At 36.5% G+C, this 22377-nt stretch overlaps 1 protein-coding gene across 1 annotated transcript in view; it reads left to right on the top strand.

Moving 5' to 3' along the window:
* The first annotated feature begins 483 nt into the window (after window positions 1–483).
* Window positions 484–22377, top strand: part of RasGAP1 (Ras GTPase activating protein 1) — a 115658-nt gene continuing 93764 nt past the window's right edge. Inside the window, exon 1 of the mRNA XM_065217333.1 lies at window positions 484–1242. Coding sequence (XP_065073405.1) covers window positions 1188–1242 — 55 coding nt within the window. The 5' untranslated portion in view covers window positions 484–1187. The remainder of the gene's footprint in view (window positions 1243–22377) is intronic.

The raw sequence follows: 22377 nt of genomic DNA, 5'->3' as shown, positions 1-22377 counted from the left end.
TTGCAGATAATGGTTTTCTCACCTAAAGGCACAAATCTAGGGGATGGCTCGTGGAAAATTAGAACTTTTATTTGTGTGGACCAGTCTACTGCTGCAGCGAACACCAAACCAAACACCATACACACGACGACGAGGAAGCTCAACGGAATCGTCTCGTCGTTTGAGTTCAGTTCGTGTCCCACCGCCAGCGTCGTCGGTCGCGTTTTTCAGTCGTGCGTCGTTGCCGAGTAAAATACACACGAAGCTCAGCGCGTGTCTCGTTTGCCGATTGAAAGGTGTCTTTTGAGCAGCAAAATTAAAAAAAAAAACTGTTACAGCGATGCATCCACCAACGCACGGCCAGGTGTTAAACCCACATACTCTCTCTCTCTCTCTATCTCGCTTGATTGGCTGTCCAAAATGCTCTACCTACTAACCAATCAAGCTTTAAGTCGTAGAAATTCAAAATACTAATTTACATATTTTTTCTACCTCTCTTGCAGTTTTATGCATGTCCATGCATCCATTGAGATAGTGCGCGGGTGTAGCGGACCCCTAGTGCGAGTGAATATTAGGAAATGTGTGCTTCTATCACGTACTCTTAGAATGGACCTTTGAAGAAGAAGGCGGACGAGGAAGCGAATCCAGGTTGTTTGCTGGAAAGGTATGACCGCACGCCGCCCTTGGCGATGTTTGGATGTGATGGAATGAGAGAAGACCGAAAAATGCCTTTAAAGTGCGCTGAAATGTACGAAAAAAAAAGATGAATGAATAATAACAAACACTGAAGACGAAGCAAAAGTAGCAGGGAAAATAGTCAGGAAAAAAAGAAGTTTGATCAAAGCTAACATCCTGTGCTGGGCTGTGTATATGTTGAACCCACGAGTGAGTGACTCTCTCATTGTGCAACAGTATCACGGGCGGATGTGTGAGTGCTAGCCTAGATATGTGTTGGTGTTGTTAGAAAATTTCTGAATCAAACAGCTCAAAAAGTGTGCTGGAACGTGCGCCGTGAAGACGAAGAAGAAAGGCTACCGAGATTTTTTTTATGAATAAACTTCAGTGAGTGATCTGCGCTGGTGTTAGTGTACCATTCGATTGATTCATGTAGCGAGGTGCTCATACGCATACAGTGTCAGTCATTCGGAGAAGCAGCAGCAGCAGCAGTTTTGTGTACACACATTCGCAGTACTAGTTATGGATTCAATATGGCTGACGACACACGCAAAGTCCGTGTTGAGGAACAATTAAAGATAAAAATAGGTAAGTTGTGCTACATTTCCACCCTGCAATCGCATTCGTAATCGGCTGGAAAAACAGTGTCAAGTGAGTGAACGGTAGTGTAAACGGTGCCCGTGCTAGTGCAAAATGGAAAAATCGCCTCCAAAAAGTCGGAACAATACCGAGATTTTCTCCACCGAAAGGTCTTTCCTCCAGCTTCTCAATGGCAGCAGAGATCCCTGGAACCCAAAAAAAAAAAGTATCCACCCATACAAGTGTAAAGAGCTGAAGAAATATCTTCCAGTCAGTGATGACTGGAGTTGGTATTGGTGTAATTGTATGTCAACAGAGCTACTGAGCAGCGAATGGATTTACCCAAAATATCTGTCAATCGCCTTCGTCTAGAATTATTATGAATTACTCAATGGGCGACGACGAGAAGAGACAAAAACATACGGCACTAGCACCAACACAAGCACGGGGGATGAGAAGAGAAGAGACAAAAAAGCGTACGGCAGGAAGCTGAAACAGGTGGTAAAAAATCCTGATTTTCTGGCTGAGCTCCTCGTGGGAAACTGCCGATCCATCGCCGGAGCAGCTGCCCCGACAGGAAGTGTACTGCTGGGCCCGTTTCCTGGCGGGGTTTCGGTCTCTATCTCGCTCTCTGTCTCTGTCAGAGCGTATGTGTTGGAGTGTGACCTAGAAGCTTCCAACCGTCTGCAGCAGCCCTGCTAGGCGAATGCTTGATGTTGTGGTGCAAATTTATTGATCTGTGCTGTCGGATGGTTCATATCAATGTTATTGAACTGCCTAGGGAGTCTCGAGCGGGAGATAACTTTGGTTGTAAAAAATAATATCAAAGCAGCGGTTGGGGAGGACAAACGTGTTTTAAGCAATAAGAACAATAACACTAGTTTACAACATATTTGAACTTTGAACGTTGATGGTCATTTCCCATGTAAAATCGTGCGCTGAATCCAAAATATGAAATTTCACTCAAAAAAAAGTTTGCTTACTAAAATACAAATATCACCGGCTGTAATGAAGCTATATCAATTATATGATTGCCATTTTTGGACTCAGCGCACGATTTTGCATAAGAATTATAGGTCAAACATTGAAGCTCATTTTTTTTTACTTTCATTTGTAAACTATCGTAGAGAATGAGAGTGTCGCAAAAATGAGTGAAATCAAGTTTTGCATCAGATTTTGTGATGGAAAGTTGCAATCCAATTGTGTGGTGTTGGTTCATTTGGACAAAGTTCTTCTGGTAGACAATTCAAGGTGAAATGGTCGTATGTTCAAAATGTAAACAAACCAAAAAGTGTTGTTTAAAATATGAGAACCTCTTTCCATTCCTATTTTAAAGGCTTTTAAAAGCTCTTGTGACGGTTTTTTCTTAATAAAGTTAATAATTATAGTGTTTCTTATCCAAACATTACATATATTTTTTAGAGAGAATTTAAATTAAATTGTGTGGTATGCGCTTTAATGTCTTCTTATAAGGCTTTTAAGTTTGCAACGTTAAATATCGGCCTATTGGTAATTCTCGTAATAGTTGACTTCAATTTTGATTCAGATCTACTGAAACTACACTGTTCGTCCTCAAAATAGTCACTTCGAAAGTCAATCCTTTGGTAAATCGCTCAATTTAAAACCTTGCAACCAAAATGATTGGTTCTGATAAGGGCCGTTTGATTGGAAGTATCCTATACTTCATTGCTTGTTATCGCAGCAGCAATGTCCAAGCGCTCGATAACGACAGGAATATCGTTAACTTCACACACTCGATAACGTTCAAAATGGAACTGCAGCAATGCAGGAAGAAGGTGTCTGGCACTCATATGCCTTTCAAGTAAAGAGCAATGATTGTGTTTGCAAACAGAAAAATGCGTCGCTTAGAAAACTAATCCATAGTCATACATAATTTCACATTTTACTCTTGAACTGAACTGAACAAGGAGACGAACCAGCCTCCGGCTGTAAGTCTCGATAGTAAAAAAAGCTAAACTTAACTGATCATGAACCGTGTTGAAAGGAATCGACGACACATATCCACTTTAAGTTCGAAGAATAGTTAATATTACGATTTTGATAACAACACTTTTTTCTTTTGTAATTTCACAACGAAAATGATGCTCTCCAGCCGTATTAAAAATGTAATGTTAAATTCACTGGATGTTGGACGACACTTCTTGATTATGATGTCTGTGCTAGGGAAAAAATGGTTCGACGAGCGATAGAACATTTACTGTGAGACAAGCGTCATTGAAATCCGGAATAACCCAATAGCTAAAATCGATTTTACTCTCGCTTTGACCGTTGAACATAGTGTCGGAAATAGGGCGCTGTATAGCGATTACAGCGCACTACTTCCCATACTCTGTTCAACTTACAGAACGAAAGTAAAATCCATTGTCGCTGGTGGTTTATTCCGGTTTTCAACTGTACCGATATTAGGGTTAACTACCCCATTTCCGGCCTATGAAGCACAACCCGCACTTAGTCTTTCTTAATCTAGCGCAGTTTAGCACCAAACGAAATGTTATTATTACTGATGGTAGGGCTAGTAGCGAGTCAGTTTTTAGTGACTTGGTCACTTTTTTTCAAGCCAATCACTAAAAAGTTTCTTTTTTTTTAAGGCCAAGTCACTAAAGTCACTTTTTCATGTAATCAGTCACTATTTTCAACTTTTTTTAGCGTGAATTTATTTCAAGATTGAGTATTCTTTGCGTTGTGACGTTTAATCGTATTTCTCTATCTACATAAAATTATCTTACTTTTCCAGGTTTTTCCAGTGTTTTAACGGATAAATTTCAGGTTTATAATAAAAAAGCTAAATTTTTAAATGCGTAGATCAAAAACAACAGCAATTTACCCAAACGTTTTTAAGACATGTCAATCGGTTTTAAAGAAACAGCTTTACAATCAAATCCATTGAATGTTGAAGTTTATCACTTATTTAATTTCTCACATAATAAAGTTAAAAAAAAAAACTTTTCAATTTGAGTATTTCCAAGATCTAAAATTATAAAATATCTTGAAGTTTCGTATTCCATGTACAAGTTCAAGACATTGAAAATTTTCAAAGCGCCAGAATAAAAAAATAAATAGTTCGTAGGAACTTTGGCGAAGTTCTGAGTAATGAAAAGAAAAACTGAGAATTTCAGTGAAGCTCCATAAAAAAACTGCGGTTCTTTTAGCATCCGAAAGCTTGCGGGAACTTTTATGCAGTTCCTAGAATGTAAGGGAACTTCACAGGAGAAACATAGAACACATGAGGGGTATTGTGCATTTTTTTTTTCAGAAAAGCTATATCTAGAGATTTTTGGGGAATTTCAGACCTTAAGAGCAGTTTCCGTAGCTTTAGTCCAGACGTTTGGAGCAGTTTAAATATCTATATTTTTTATATTTTTATTAAGGAGACTTTCAGCCCTTGTCTCCAAATGTCTATAATCGTAAATTTAGAGAAAAATCATGTGCTGAAAAAACATCGAGAACCCTTAAGATTGTCCGAGAATTTCAGGGAAGTACAGAATCCTTCAGAGAATTTAAGAAAACTTCTGAAATATTTCAGAAACTTCAAAGAAGTCCAGAGAATTTCAGGAAAATTTAAAGGGTTTTACGGGAATTCCATTTATTGCCGAGCAGCAGAACCGAGATCTTCAATAGAATTGAAAGCTTTAGTGAAGCTTCGAGAACATCACGACAGATTATAGAATCAAAGGGCAGTTCAAACAATTTCAAGGAAATTGTAGAAACCTTAAAGATGTTGCGAGAAACTCAGAGAATTCAGAAGCGTCAGGGAATTATGAATATACAGTGTATCGCAAAATTGAGCGTACACCCTAGTGGAACATTTTTTGAAACATTCTGAATGGATTATTTTTTTCAATCTTCACTGGTGGTTGAATAGATGTTTATTGATTTATCGTTTTAGTTTTGGACTTCATTGGAAGAACCTGTATGAAGTTAAATTTATTTTAGTGAAACGCACGATTTTCAACTTTTTACCTAGTGGACGAATTTTAATAAAATTAGTGGAATATGAATGATCTTTTTTATGACTAAAAGTGAGAAAAATTTCAAAAAGTTTAGCTCATTATATTTCAAGATATTAAGGTTTTTCAAGGAAAAGGATTTTTTTTTCAAATAGCTCTTACTTTAAATAAACGCAACCAAATAAGCCCAATCAATGATTGATAAATTAATGATGATTTAGCAGCCAGAAATTCAGATCGTAAAACGTATCTCTTTAGATTGTGCTTTTAAAGCTGTTTTTCTGAAAGTTAAGGACATCTGTACACTCAATTTTGAGATACACTTGCTGGATTATTAAAAAAAAAAAATTGAACTTCAGGTAACCACTGATGAGTTCAGGGAAAATTAGGGACCGTTTATAATGGTTATAATACTTATAGGAAATTGTCGAAACTTCAAGGCAAATAATTTAATTTCAGTAAAGTTGCGGTTTCTTAAAAAATACTGAAAATTCAGGGCAATCTAGAGAACTTTAAGGAAATTCAATAATCTTTTGGGTAGTCTAGACTATTGAAGAAGTTTTAAATAAGTGTCGATAATTTAAGGGAAGCTTCATGAACTTCAATGAAAATTATAGAACTATATTAATTATTTCGTTCTAATTCCATGAAAATTGCGGTAGCACAAAAGTTCCAGAAATTTAGAAGAACTTCGAAAACTTCACAGAAGGGCAGCGGTCTTCACAAACATTTCGAGAACTTCATAGAAATCTATGGAGCTTAAGGAGAGATCCGCGAAATTCAGGATTTTGTATGAACATTGGGGAGGCCAGTTCCTTTAGTTTCAGAAAATTAGTGGGAAGTTTAAAGAAGTTCCCAGATCTTGAGATAACTTCAGAGACGTTAAAAAGTTAATTGAGGTCTTCGCATACGTTCAGAAGCTCACTGAAGCTTAAACATTTTTAGGGCGGTTCAATTAAATTCAGCGCAGTACAACAAGATTGATGAGAACTGCTAAAACTTTAGAGAAGTTTTGAAAATTTCAGAAAAGAACAAAGAATCTCAGAGCAGTTCCGGTAACACTTCAGGAAAAAATTGGGAACTTTAAAGTAGTTCTGAAAACCTCAGAATAGTCCATTCCATATTCAACGGAGATTTCCATTGAAATATTCCTCAAAATTTTGGTGAAGCTATCCTCCGAATTCAATTTTCTTTTAGTTTTCCTTGGAATTCTCCACAATAAGAAACCCTTTCGAAAGATTCTCCGAATATTCATTGAATTAATTTCAGATTTCTTTTTCAATCTCACTCCTTTCCTTGGAATTCTACTTACATTGAAAGTCTCCTAAGAATGCATTGGCGTTTCTCCTCACAAATTACTTAGATTTCTTCTCATAATTTGTTTGGCAAACTCTTCTGAATTCATTTTCCGAATTCCTTTGAAGATGTCCTGGAGTTATTCTCAGATTTAATTGTAATCCTCCTTTAGTATTTTCAAAAGAAAAATGCACAAACTTTATGAAATTATGCTTAGAATGCCCTAGAAATTTTCCTCTGAAGCTCACAGGAGTTGTGCTTATCAGAAATTCCTAAGAGTTTTCATTAAAATTTACTTTTAGGTCACTTTTTAGTCACTATTTTTATAACTATAAGTCACTTATTTCATCAAAATGGTCACTAAAATCACTATTTTTAACAGCAGTGATTGCTACCAGCCCTGTGATGGCTTCCAAATTTATTTACCTTTCCGTATGTACCGTAAAGTTTGATAAAGAGAAACCAATCGTTGAGATATTGTCAAAAGTCTAACACTGCTTCTTGACGCCAAACTCGGCCTACGGATTCTAAACATGGCCTAACGCATTGAAACGCCAATGAATTGACTTCGGCCTACCGGATGAAGATAAAAATTGATTCGGTCGTAGCGCTTCTTTTGTTTTTGGGAAGAATGGGTGCAAACCTTCATATCACGCGTTCTCATTGACTTCGTTCCGTAGCTTATTAACTAATGTATCGTATCAAACGCATAATTGACTTGCTAAATCTGAAATCATGGATTTATTGGAAGTTTTCTGCTCGATAGGCCCAAAATGGACGATTAGGCCGAAGTAGTTCTCTACCCTATAAGTTCAGTTACTCGAAACGAAATCTTCGGATATTTTATGAAAGCTACCGTTGCGATAATGTTTGCCTATAAGTGTCTTAGGCTCGTAAATTAATGGGCTGAAATTAGATGAATTCTACTTCTAATCCCGATAATAATCTATTTAGATTTACCATGAAATACTTCTAAAAATTACCTGAAATTTCTATTCAAACTTTAAAAAAGTTGTCTGTAAAATTCTTCAGAATTATCCTTAAAGAATATGATTTATAAAGGACTACAATCCTCATCAAAACTCATTTGGCATTCTCATCAAAATTCTCTAGAATGATCTAGAGTTAGATTTCTAAAATTTTTGTCGGAGTTTATGTATCGTGTAAAATAATCCGTGCTAAAATAGTTAGGTAGGTTATCACTTTTTTCAATTCAAATAAAACACATCCCCAAAGGGATATTCTGTAAACTAGTTGAAAAACGCAAATATTAAATTAGAATATCAAATTAAACAAAGATGAAGAGCCAAGTAGGCTAATCAATTAAAATGATAAATCAATGTACTACCATAATCAACAGAAATAAACATAATTTTACTACTAATTTTACTCCGTGCTAAAACGGTGCTGGTCTACAGAAATATACTAAATATATGGACAAGCTGATTTGAGTCAGTAAAAACAAGGTATTATGCGCAAAAATACGAGTAAGGGTTGTGGTCTGAAACCACTCAAACAATTGACGTATGGGGCATAATGAGCACCTTACTAAATAGTAGATTTTATCACTCTTAGAGGTGCATCTTGCGTGATCATGTTATTTTTCTGGTTTTTCGTTCCTTTTGGTCGACCTCGCTTTCATTTAGGGGTTTCGGAATCATTGGTAGAAAACGGGTTTTGATCCACTTTCTCTTTTGATGGTCAATTCTTTCAAAGCCTGCGACGACTTCAGCTCATTCCGATATGGACTTGATGTTATATTGCGTACCTTTTCCCGCTTTCTGCCATGTGCAATTTTTCTGGTGGTTGTTTTTGGTACTGGCAGAATTTCCGAAGGTGAAACTTTGAAAGAGCTCGAAAAGGATGAATCAGGTGTTGAATTCGATGGAAACGGTTCAGGTTTGGTCTTAGGGGTCAGCATGGTACCATCTTCAACGTTTCCGAATGAATTGCTCATGGTCTGTGAAGGTCCTGGCTTGGAATCTATCTCTTTGGAATCAGCAAATATATCGTCCATTCCACTGCATGAAGGAATCTTATCTGTATCGGGAAGGACGTCCGTTACATCAGCTGGTGCAAAATCTTCATCGGTGAAAATGAACCTGTTCAGTGGAACAATGCCCGCCTTACGGAATCCTTTGATGTCTAGAGTTGCACTGGAAGTTTTCATGAAAGCCAAGCCAAATAGCTGGCTGATTTCGTTGAGGGTCACAACTTTACCCGGATTAGACTTGAGATAATCCTCCACTGATTTCGAAAAAGCCGTCGTGGGCCCATAAAGCTTATGTCGAGTGGTTGTAGCTTGTGGCTGCAGTGTGGAGACAAGCACACAACTGTGACAAAGCACTCATTTGCTCTTTCGATAAAGATGAGGTTTTTGGTATGGGAGCTATGCCCATCCAACAGAAGAAACACAGATCAGATGTCGGGCGTGTGTGGTTTACGAAATGCTCGAACCAGGTGTTGAAATCCTTCACCGTCATCCATCCGGAGGAGTTACAAACAAATTGTGTCCGGTGTAACACCTTTCTTCAGGTTTTCTGTCAATCGAGCCCTGGGGAAGATCAGCATTGGCGGAAGTATCTGTCCAGAAGCTGATACGCAGATGCATGCTGTGGACAGTAGCCCTCTCTCCGCAGAAGTCACTGATCCTACTTGATGTTGGCCCTTCAAGGCAAACATCTTAGATCTTTTCGTTTGAACCTAGCAACAATATAGTAAATGAAGGAATGTGAATGCACAACTCATGGAAATAAATATTGCACAACTTACGGTAACTACCGATGTTTCGTCAAAGTTGAAAGTCCTGCTTGCACTAAATTTGGTTCCTTCCAACTCGCGAATCAAAACATCGAAAAACTCATTGACCGCTACCCTGTTGAAGCCTTGCAAACGTGCCGCAGATGTTGCCTCAGGATGCGAGTTAACTAGAAGATTAATTGTGTTTTTCAACCGATTCGAGTATGAATATGGCATTAAATCTGTTTTTGAAAGTTGGTACACCAGGTAAAAAGTGAGGTTACGCGACGCCACTGACGGTACATAATTTTACAACCTAAAGCGACAGAGCCTCAAAACTTTTCTAAATGTAGATGTAATTTTTCGGTTAATTGACTTTTGTAACTTTTTTTTCCATGAATTTAATTATTTAGTTGATGCTTTCGATCTCTAGAGTGTTTTAAAGTCTTGAAAATTTTAATGTAGTTTACTTACGTTTCAGAATCACTGACTGTTTTTAAAGCTTATGAACGGTATTTGCCTAACTGGGTCATTTGGGAGAACTTCGGACTGAAAAAAAAATGGACACAGCAACTATGTTGGATAATTTGAACGTAAATCTCCAAGACTGAGGGGCTCAAACATATCAAATATGAAGTTTAGTTTATCCACTAGAAGTTAGCAATTCATTCGAGATCTAGGACCTTGAAAAATAAAAAGAATCCAAGGTATCGGATTTTGAAAACTTTCCACGGTCACAGTTTCAAAAACAATCCAGGGCTGGTAGCGAGTCACTTTTTAGTGACTTGGTCACTTTTTTCAAGTCAGTCACTAAAAAGTCTCTTTTTTAAGGCCAAGTCACTAAAATCACTTTTTCTTGTAATAAATCACTATTTTCAACTTTTTTAGCGTGAATTAATTTCAAGATTGAGTATTCTTTGCGTTGTGACGTTTAATCGTCTTTCTCTATATGCAGGGTGTTTACTCATTTTTCTGGATAAAATTACCTGAGTTTAGTAAGTAACTAAGTAAGTTCAAGATCTAAAAATATTCAATATCTTGAAGTTTCGTATTCCATGTACAAGTTCAAGATATTGAAAATATGCAAAGTGTCTGAATAAAGTTAAAAAATAAATGATTTATTTCAAGTTCATAAGTAACTTTATGAAAGATTAGAAATCTTCAATGCAGTCTCATTAACTTTACAACAATTGTATGAACTTTGGAGAAGTTCTGATGAATGAAAGGACATGCTGAGACTTTCAGTGAAACTCTATGAACAAACTGTAGGAACATAAGGGAAGTTAACACGCTGAAAATATGGGAAACTTACTGGAAGCTGTAAGAACCTCAAAGCGGTTCTTTCAACATCCAAGACTTTTCAGAAACTTTTATGAAGTTCCTCGAACTTCATAGAACTTCACAAGTGCCAAGCGATCTTGAGAAATTGCGAAAACTTGAGAAATATTGTGCAAATTTTTAGGAAGTTCTAAGCATCTCAGAAAAGCTAGATAGATTAAAACTCTATAATCGTAAATTTAGATAAATTCAAGATAGTTTCATGTGCTGAAAAACAAATCGAGAAACCTGATGAATTTCTTTAAAGTTCTCTAGACTGCCATGAATTTATCAGTATTTTCTAAGAACCCGTAACTTTACTGAAATTGATTAATTTGCTTTGAAGTTTCGAAAATGTTCTTTGAGTATTATAGCCATTATTAACACTCGCTTTTCGCTGAACTTATCTATGCTTAGTCCTCTAAACTTGTTTAATAATCCAGCAAATTTTGTGATATATATTCATAATTCCCTTACGCATCTGACGTTTTAAGATCAATCATAGAATTCTTGGAATACCCTATAATTCCACGGAACTCCTTGTAAATCGCTGCAAATTTTCTGAAGTTAATGGGATAATTCTGAAGCTATCTGATCCTCCTCGAAGTATTCGGAAGTTCGCTGAATATCATTAAACTATCTAAACATTTCTAAATTTAGTTCTCTGGAATTTCTAGAAAATATCGCTAATTGCTAAAAGTTCTCGCTTTTTTGTATTAATGGAACTTCGTTGATGTTCTCTAATCATGCTAAATTTTCGCATTTTTTTTAAGTTTTTGAAACCTCCATGATATAACACCCTTAAAATACTCTCACGTTTTCCGGATGTTCATAAAATTTCCAGGAATTCTCTTGGAGCTTTGCTGAAGTTTTTGGAAATTCACTGAGTTTCTCGAAACTTCTTTAAGGCTTCTAATATTTCCTTGAAATTATTTATTTGATTCTCTGACCTGTCTTGATGTTCTCGAAGCTTCCATAAAGCTCTTAGTTCTATTGAAGGTTCTGTTCTTCTCGGAAATAACCAGAATTCCCGTAAACACCTGTAAATTTTCTGGAAATTCTCTGGACTTCTGTGCAGTTTCTGAAATATTTCTGAAGTTTTCATAAATTGTCTGAAGGTCTCTGTACTTCCCTGAAATTCGTGGAACATTTCAGATCAAATCGAAGGAAAGTCTAGACTATTGAAGAAGTTAAGGGAAGTTTTATGAACTTCAGGAAAATCTGGAGAACTTTAGTGAAAATCATAGAACTATATTAATTATTTCGTTCTAATTCCATGAAAATTTCCGGAGCACAAAAGTTCCATAAATTTGAAAAACATCGGAAACTTCACAGAAGGATAGTGGTCCTTGGAAACCAAAAAAAAAAAAATCTTACTGATGATTAATCCACTGTGAATCTTTTAAGTTCAAAGTGTGAATGAAAATAACGAGAAAAATAAAATTGTTGTATTTTAAAATTCATTATTTTCTTTAAATATTCCTTAGTAAGAATTTTTTAAACTCTTTGAGACTTCCAGGTATTTTAATAAACAAAAAATTCCCAATTATTCCCGGTTTTCCAGATTTTTGAAGTTAGTAGACACCGTGACTAATACCGAGGGTTCGGTTATAAACTTTCTATTGAATCTTTCGCTTTGAAGGTTCATATCGTACATAAGTGTTTATGAGATAATAATTGAATAAGTCTAAACATCAAAAATTTATTTGATGCGCCTTCTCTTAGGTCACTTTTTAGTCACTATTTTTACAACTATAAGTCACTATTTGGTCACTTATTTATTAAACATGGTCACTAAAATCACTATTTCTGACAGCAGTGACCGCTACCAGCCCCGACAATCATAAAACTAATCGTAAAGTTTTCAAGGCTCTTGGGCTTGATGAAAATACCTTCATTATCAAAAGTATTTCGATGGGAATTTTTAGACTTATGTGCGACTTATTTAGAGAAGTCTATGGATAAATCTAAAGGAATTCTGAGGAATACCCCTCACCGCCCTCTCCAACGGGGGAGTTTGGTAAAGAGAGATGATCAAACCGATTTGTACCTTCCTAAAGTTATCCTTGCTCGCTTTCTACTCTCTATATATAATTTTCACACTGCCGTACTCAAACGGAACTATCAATTCTATACTTTTACCTCCTCATCTATCGTATAAAAATTACCACTTTAGTCTGTTATTTGAAATTAGCATCTTCAGCTATGTAAATCGTTGACTTCACGCAGAAGTAATACAAAACATATAGTCAAAGTATCTAAAGATTGCTAGAATAATCCTAAACAGAATTCCAGGAGCATTCCAAGGGAATTCTATAAAAAAAATTCCACGGGAGTTCAAATCAGGATTTTACGGGAATTTCCGAAAAAAAATCAATGATTTATGAGTATTTTATGATAGAATTTTAAAAGCATTTATCCGTTAAAGAACAAGTTTTAATATAAAGTAGGAGTCAACTCAAAGCAAGAAATTATTTCTGCAATTCCATTGCATTTTTCTAAAGAGAAAAATTATTTGTGAGTACAGTACCCGTTCGACTTTGGTACGGTTCGATTTTGGCAACAAAACCACAAAGCCGTTCGATTCTGGGACGGGGTTGGCAACTGTAGATCTCTTACTTCTTTTAAATCACCTAAATGATGGGTAAACGATTCTCGTTATGCCTTCGACTTTCCCTTACAGTTAAATTAATATCTTCCCACGCATCACCTAATTATTGAAAGTGAAACTCACTCTCCGCCGGTTCATTCCACAGCCATGCGTCACACATTTCAGATGCTATTTCAGAAGGTATAAACAAAACAATCACCAATTAAAACTAGCAATGCCCCATTTACAAACAATTCGCTCGTCATATGTACCGCGTTGTTTTGTGATTGCTGTAAGTGTGTGAAGCTGAAGTCCAAATGAGTGAAATAATTCAAATGTTCCAACCAACTGTCTCCAGAGTCCGGCCGTAATGTGATCCATATTGTCTTCCCAGCAAGTCGGGAGCGACAGAAGACGGCAGCCAGTTAGCGAAGACGCGCAGCGCATGCCTTGTAATTTATCATCACCAATTAACATTTTGCACTAATTTACCACTTTCTATTTCATTTCATTTCATTAAATTAATCTCTAGACAGCTAAACACTGCATCACACCGATCTGCGTAAGACTTGGCACTTGGCGTAACACTATTTAACCCCTTCTCTCCTCCTGGAAGTTATATGAGCACGGTGCCTTGCGGTCCAGTGATAACGCCGACAGTGGGCAGCCGCCGTCGCCGCCGTGGTTGTATAATAATTATATCAACAATTCATGAAAGCAAAGGAAACAAATATTGCTCATAGTTTTTCCTCATTTCCCATGACTGGGCTGCTCGCGCAATGCCGGACCGGATAATTTATGGCATTTCTTTTATTACCACTAGTGTTTTCTCACCCGGGATTAATTGACCAAAACAATGGTTCAAAGCCGCGCTCTGCGTGCCAAGATCAGTGGCGGTGAATTTCTTGAGGAACCGCAGAGAAGTCCAAGAAAATCTTCCTAAGTTCAGATGCACTGACATCTTCCTGCGGTGCCTGGGCGATTAATGTGCGAATCCCCGTGGTTGTTTATGGCAAAAATGGCGCAATCGGTATGTACGCGTGTTGTCGTCGTCGTCGTCGTTGTCGACTATGATGCGAAGAAGCGTGGGCGTCGATTTCACTGCCATTGTCTGGCATCCTGTTTTGCATTTTTCTGCTCCCATTATGGATTCCCATTCCGGTGGGTGGAAACCGCAATTGACTGGGCAGCGAAAGCGAAAGCTTTCTTAATCAGAGTCACATATACAAACGCGTTACACGTTGATGATGGATCACAGCGCGGTTTTGTTCCAACAACGAAAGTGCCACCACCAGTCAAGCGTGAGTAATAGGGCAGTGAACCCTTTTGTGGGGATTTTTTCCCCCGCGCTGCTGGCTGGTTGCTGGTTCAATGGGGTGTACCATCTTCTTCTCAGGTGATTTCAAGGTAATGAGATTAGCGAGGTAGAAAGTGCCTCGACGAAACCACAGCTGCTGCTGCTGTGATTTCAAGGGCCATTTTCGGTTTAACAGAGCACTTGAACAGTGTCTGAGCCACATAACATTGAACACTTCCAGAAGCTTGTACCCGCAAACCAAAGTATGTTTGTGATTCATACATCCTCTGTATTATATGCTTCTTATGATAAATGAAACGGTACATTTGTACTATCATATCGAAAACGAAACACTTCCCCCATATCGAAAGAGTCGTAAAATCCGTCGTATGTTAAAAATGTAATCAAATCGATATAAACTATAACACTTAAAGTATTGAATGAGGACAAAAATACCCACCCAATTTACTTCCATTTATTTAGGAAAATTATAGGTGAACAAACTGTCCAATTTACAGTTTGGCACGAAGGGTGCTTGATTGTTACTTCAGACATTTGATTAACTTGACATGCCTGGTACTCAAATGTATGCCTTTCGAGCACAAGAACAGTGATTGCGACTAACGAAAAAAAAGGCGAGGCTTATTGGGTGCACACTTCTTTTCTTCCTCGCATTTCAAGCTCATTGCGTGCTCTCAACTTAGTGTTCTGGATGCACTTCCACAGTTATTAATTGAAAGCTTTGAATTAGTATAATTGTGTGGCAAGTACAATAATACTCTCCCAGGGAAGTCGAGAAATCTTCCAATTCGTAAAATTCCTAGACCGGACCGGGAATCGAACCCAGCCACCTCCAGCATGGTCTTGCTTTGTAGCTGTGCCTTTACCGACTGACCTAAGGGAGGCACACACTTAACCCATTAACACCCATTTATAGATCAGTTACATTTTAGATTACCGTCGAGAAACTGGAGTTAAAAAATTATACATGTCTTCACCAAAATTGTTCTATGAACCAATCTCTTGAAAATGGTAAACAATTTAGTTCGGAATTGACTTACTAGAATGGTGTTAGAGTCTTAAGATAAAATTCGGTTTATCAACTTTTATAGAATTAAGCTCTCATGATATGTGGTAAATAGAAGGATGCAGTTTTCAGGGCTGGTAGCGAGTCACTTTTTAGTGACTTGGTGACTTTTTTCAAGCCAGTCACTAAAGTTACTTTTTCTTGTCAGTCAGTCACTATGTTTAACTTGTTTAGCGTGAGTTTATTTCAAGATCGATTGGTTAGAATCCGATAATCGATGCCTACATTTTGTTCTAATTTTCGAACAATTTGTAGGTGTTGTGCTTGTAGAGAGATTTTTACGTTTAATCGTCTTCCTCTATCTACATGGTGTCTACTCATTTGGCTAAATGAAATTCCCAGAGTTTTCCAGAGGTTTAAAATAAAAAATCTATTTTTTTAATGCGTTAAAACTACGCTTTGTTTGGTAAAACAGCAACAACTGCAATTAACAGGGTGGTCAGCAAACCGGGAAATATCCGGGAATTTGAAAAGTAACCGTGAAAACCGGGAAAACCCGGGAATTCAGTGAGAGAACGGGGAAAAATAAATTAACCATACCATAGGAACAAATTTTCACACCAGAATTTCAGAATAAACCTTTAAAACAGAGTAATCCTTTACCAAATGAATTTCTTGCTCTATTTGCTGCATAATTTTGTTTTTAGAATTTAATCACTCAGCAATATTGCAAATTGATTTTTGTCGTTTCAATTTCAGATGTAAAGTGCTTGGTCCTTAAAAGAAAAAATTGAAGATGCTGGACTTTGGAAACAAAAATTTGTAAAAACCGAAACTGAATTATTCTTTTGCTAAAACCCTGTTCTAAATTCTCACGATATGAATTCCAGAATTAACTTGGAACTCTTCTGAAATAAGCCAGAAAACACCCCGCGTAATAATTACCAGTGATTTCTTTTTGGAATTTCCTTACAACCCCTTCTAATAATTTAATTGGAATCCTTCTTAAAATAGCCTTTTTAATAGAAACTAAACGATCGATTCAACCTCTGGTGGTAAATAGGAGAATGTCAAAAAGAGTGTTGTGAGCAGAAATGTTTGTCGTGAGACATAGGAATCGGAACACTTTTTTATTTTTCCTGATAAATTGATTCATCTGAGATGCTCCAAAACTTGATTTACAGTTGAAAAATTTAATTCTGTATCGTTTTTGCATGGATCCTGCTAGTGTCCAGGAATATTTTTGGTGAGAAAAATGGAAAATTATAAAAGTGCCTTAGTGGTTATTATATTCTGGATTTCTTGTATTTGAATAGTTCAGTGCAAATCTGTGATTTCCATTGAAATATTCCTCAACATTTCAATAAAGCTATCCTCTTCATTCAATTTTCTTTTAGTTTTCCTCGGAATTACCTTGACATTCTCCACAATAAGAAACCATTTGGAAAAATTCTCCGAATATTCATTGAATTCAATTCAGATTTCCTTTTGAATCTCACTCCTTCCCATGGAATTCTACTCACATTGAAAGTCTCCTAAGAATTCATTGGCATTTATCCTCACAAATTTCTTAGATTTCGTCTCATAATTTGTATGGCAAACCCTCCTGAATTTATTTTCCAAATTCCTTTGAAGATGTTCTGGAGTTATTCTCAGATTTAATTGTAATCATCCCTTTAGTATTTTCAAAAAGATTCCAAGGACTTATGCTCCGGATTCATTTTCTCCCACAACTTTATAAAATTATCCTCAGAAGGCCCTTGGAATTTTGCTCTGAAGGAGTTGTGCTCCTCAGAAATTTTCAGAGTTTTCATTAAAATTTGCTTTTAATTCAATTCAGGTTTTCTTGAAATTCTACTCAAAACTTTCAGGCTTCACAAGAAATCTAAAATTCCTCAGAACTAAATTGCATTTGATGTTTTTCTGAAAGATTTTTTCCCAGAACTTCCTTGAAATGAGGTCCTTAGAAATTATAATAAAATTCAACGAGCTTTTAAAACTGTGAATGGATTTTGACTCCAGATTCTTGAACATTTCTTAAAGTATTATATGTTATTATATATTATCACTATGTTTACTAAAAATATTGAATAAAATACCGTATAATTTTATTTTATGACAAAATCCGGACTGGGACTGACCAGCGATTACATTTAACATCAATGAGAAAAATAATCGCAAGTCAGTCACAATGCCATGACGATGCTGCATTAGCTTAGCACAGTATTAAACAGTAGAAAGATACCATAATCTCATAGAACGCTATTGAATGTTTCTGAATTCGTTCCGCTGGTTCTGAAGCAATGGCCGCAACATATTCCGGCGAGAATTGGTCTTCAGACCAGGACTTTTCAAAACGTGCCAAACCCACCATGCGATAAATCAATTCACATGAGAATTTGAAACCAATAAGAGTCATAATGAGTGACCAGCACCATGCTGACTACACACGGACATGTTCCGGGTATCCCCGGGGAAGCGGTAAAACCTTTTTAAATCAAAATCCATCATGCGACACATCAAATCCCATGAGAATTCAAAGCCATGTTCAAAAACTATATTGGTCACATACGGACATGTTCCGGGTACCCTAGGGGAAGTGGACAGAATCTGTCTTGAGTCAAATCTCATGATGCGATATATTGTCTAACATTCTTAATTCTATAGAAGCAAGCCTAAAAACTGATGGGACTGATTACGGCTACTTTTCGTTGTGTGACAGTTTGACATGGTATTGTTTTTAATTTTTCTTAAACAAACCACCTTTTTCAATAGCACAGCTAAAAAACATAGAAAGATAAACTGAATAATGATGCTAACTCAAAATTGATAAAAATACAGGTGGGACTGACTTGCGGTTACCGGGAGTTTACCGGCTTCAAGAAAACCTTAGAAATATCGAGAACTTGAGGAAAATTGTGAAAACGTTTAAAAAGTTCTAAATACATCAGACAAGCTAGATCTAGAGATCTTTGTGGAATTTCAGAAATCTTAAGAGCAGTTCTCAAAACTTTAGTCCAGACTTTTGAAGCAGTTTAAAGATCTGTAAGCGTAAGTTTAGAAAAAATCAGGATGTTTTCATGATGTGCTTAAAAAAATTAAGAATCCAAGATGTTCCAGGAATTTCAGGGAAGCACAGAGAATTTCAGGGAAGTTTAAAAGTGTTTACGAAAATTACATTTCTTTCATAGCAGAACCGAGTGCATCCTTTATATGTGGGAGTATTTTAAGAGTTTAGAGAGTAGAGAGTATCATGCAAATTTCAAGAACGTACAAAATTGCGAAAATTTAGCGTCGACCGTCAACGAAGTTTCATTATTTAAAAAAAGTAGATACTTTAAACAAGCACTGATTTCCAAATCAATTCCATAGAACTACTAAGAAATTTAGACATTTTGATATAGTTTCATGATATTAAGCGAAATTACCTTAAGAAAATCTGTGGAAATATAGGATATTCCAAGAATCCTATGATGATCCGGAAATTTCAGGAACGTCAGGGAGTTATGAATATAGGGGAAATGGATGTAATATCGTCCTAAATGCCCCTAAGTTCAGCAATCGACTAGATTTTCAATAGTCCCAATGATGCGTTCATCTAGATAAGATTGATGAATATCAGATTTTTAGCGATGGGCCCAACCTTAGATCCATAGGCCAACATAAGAGCCATTTCCCCTATATATCTGAAAATTCACACAAATTAAACAAATTTAGAGATCTTCAGGCAAGCATACAAAAACTTCAGGGATGTCCAGATAAGTTCAGGGATAATAAGTGATATAAGGAAAAGCTCCCTGAGTGTTTATCAAGTTTATAAAACTTATGGGAAATTGTGGAAACTTCAAGGCAATTCAATTGATTTCAGTAAAATTTCAGTTTCTTATAACAAATTTTGAACAAAAATCAGGGAACTCTAGAGAACTTTAAGAACATTCAGAAATATTTTGGGCAGTTTTAATAACATCAGGAAAGACTATTGCAGAAGTTATAAATTAGTGTCAATAATTTACCGGCAGCTCCATCAACTTCAGAAAAATCGCGAGAATTTCAGTGGAAATCATAGAACTATGTACATTAATTATTTCGTTTTGATTCCACATAAATTGCGGGTGCTTAAAGAAGTTCTAAAAATTTTAGAAAACTTCAGAAACATTTCGAGAACTTTGGAAGCATTTCAAAGAAATTAAGTAAGCTCCATAAATAGCGAGAATTTCTAGGTGTGTTCAGTTCCATCAGTTTCAGAAAATATGCGGAAAATTTTAAGAAGTTTCTAGATTTCCAGTTCCATTTGCGTTTTGTGAAAACTAAGTTTTTCAATGGAAATGTTAGTTAGTCACCCATGGATTCTTTATACTGCATGAACTCAAAAACTTTGTTCTGGAAAAGTTTGGAAAAACAGCCAAACGGGTTGTCACATTACATAAGAAATAATGGTACGAAGCAAATTTAAAACGCGTTTTTCTTCGGACTTGTCATGAGCGGCAGTCCAGGAAAGAACAGAAAATCTCTGAACAGTTCAATTAGCATTAGGGAAATTACATAAATTTTAAAGAAGTTTTGAGTACTTCAGCGAATTGTTAAAACTTCAGAGAAAATGATAGTTGATGATAGTTAGTGAAGTTGAGCGTTTTATACTTTCTATATACAATTTTCAAACTGCTGTACTACAACGGAACTATCAACTCTATGCTTTCATCTCCTCATCCATCGTACAAAATGTCCACTTCAAGTCTGATATTTGACGTTAAGCATCTCCAACTACGAAAATAATCTATTTCCAACAATTTTGCTGATTGTTCGGCAAAGAATTTGAAGAAGGCTTGTTAAGCTTATTTTAGAGGCAAGTTTAAGAGAAGCGGAATGATGCTAAACAATTTCTTTGGATCATTCCGTGAGATACATTTTAAAGATTTCTAACGGAGAATCAAATTCAAGATCTTAGAAAAAAAATGCTTTCGTTGTAATGATCTATTTAACTATATTTAAGCTATTAGCGGGGCCTCCCTTAGCTCAGTCAGTAAAGGCGCAGCTACAAAGCAAGACCATGCTGGAGGTGTCTGGGTTCGATTCCCGGTCCGATCTAGGAATTTTTCGGGTTGGAAAATTTCTCGACTTCCCTGGGCATAGAGTATGATTGTACTTGCCACACAATTATACTAATGCAAAAATGGTACAGGCATCGAAAGATCTCAATTAATAACTGTGGAAGTGCATCTAGAACATTAATCTAATTTTGGGTCTACTAAGCACAACCCACCTATTTCCTTTATTTTTCGAGCGGATGTTTTCACTGCAGATGCCTTCTACATTTATTTACCTTTCCGATAAAGAGTAACAAATTGTTGAATTATTGTTAAAAAACTACCACTGCATCTTGACCTAAAATTCGGCGTACGGATTCTAAACTTAGCCAATCGCATTTTAACGCCATTGGATTCACTTATTGGATGAAGTTAAAAATTGATTCGGTTGGAGCGCTTCTTTTGTTTTTGAGAATAAGGGGTGCAAACATTTATATCACGCGTTCTTATTGACTTCGTTCGGTAGCTTTTGAACTAAAGTATCATACCAAACGCATAATTCCGGAGGGATTTGAGATTTGGGCGTTATTGCATTTGTAAACAAACACGTCAATCACCGATTTCTCGCGAATAAAAGCTCAATTTCGAAAACTTTAGTTTTAGAACTTTCAAACACAGTTAAGTATCTGGGAGTTGTTACTCTGACAGCAAACTAAATTGGAATTCGCATCTAGAGCAAGTCATCAGTAAAGCAACAAATGCTCTTTGGATAAGTAAAAAAAAACTTTTGGTAGGACATGGGAACTAAAACCTAAAATGATCCACTGGATTTATTTGACGATTGTAAGACCCAGAATAACCTATGCATCATTGGTTTGGTGGCCTAAAACCAATGATAAATCAACTCAGAAGAAGCTGGGGAGGCTGCAAAGACTGGTGCAATGAGCAGCACACCAAGTATGGCACTAGATGCTCTACTTTATCTACTTCCGTTGCATCAATTTATTTAATTAGAAGCCGAAAGGAGTGCATTAAGGATCCGACTTGGCATTACAGCACTTCCTTAAAGGTGATCTTAGAGGACATATGAGCATCCTAAAAAGGTTCAATATTGATTCTCTTGTGATACAAAATGACGATTGGATGAAGAAAATATATCACTTCGATCGTATTTACAATGTAGCAGATGCGGATAGCGATTTGTGGGACAATGGGGGACCAAACATTCGTCCAAGATCAATTGTCTTTTATACAGACGGCTCTAGATTGGATAATCGTGTAGGAGCAGGGGTAACAGGTCTAGGAATAAATATCTCAATATCTATGGGCTACTGGCCTACCGTGTTCCAAGCAGAAGCCCAAGCCATGCTTGAATGTTCTAAAATTTTCTTGCCTAGAATTATAATAGACATTCGAATATCTGCATTATGTCTGATAGCCAAGCAGCACTAAATGCTTCGAAATCAGCAACATGTCATTCTAAACTTGTATGGGAATGTGCAAAGTCACTCCAAAAATTGGCCTGCCAAAACCAAGTGAACCTGTTTTGGGTTCCTGGTCACTGCGGAATTCAAGGGACTGAGAAAGCCGAAACACTAGCTAGGCTTGGATCATCTCAACAATTTATAGGACCAGAACCATTATGTGAAGTTTCTGCTTGCTCTCTTAGAATGGAGTTCAAGTAATGGAAAAAAATGAAAGTGAAGATCAATTGGAACAACACTCTCATTTCTAGGCAGTCGAAACGGTTTATTAAATTTCAAGAGGACATGTGTCGATTATGAGACATAGAAAAAGAAGACTCTGAACACCTGCTATGATTTTGTACAGCAATCCTCAATAAGAGGTGTATTTTTCTGGATAAGGGGGCTTCGAAATGTAACACC

This window comes from Ochlerotatus camptorhynchus, unplaced genomic scaffold, assembly GCF_037179485.1.
Source record: "Ochlerotatus camptorhynchus isolate MF236.1 unplaced genomic scaffold, CSIRO-AGI_Acam_v1.1 ptg000007l, whole genome shotgun sequence".
In the NCBI taxonomy this organism is placed as follows: Eukaryota; Metazoa; Arthropoda; class Insecta; order Diptera; family Culicidae; genus Ochlerotatus; species Ochlerotatus camptorhynchus.
The sequence above is the reverse complement of the archived record's forward strand: the minus strand, read 5'-3'. Positions and strand labels throughout refer to the sequence as shown.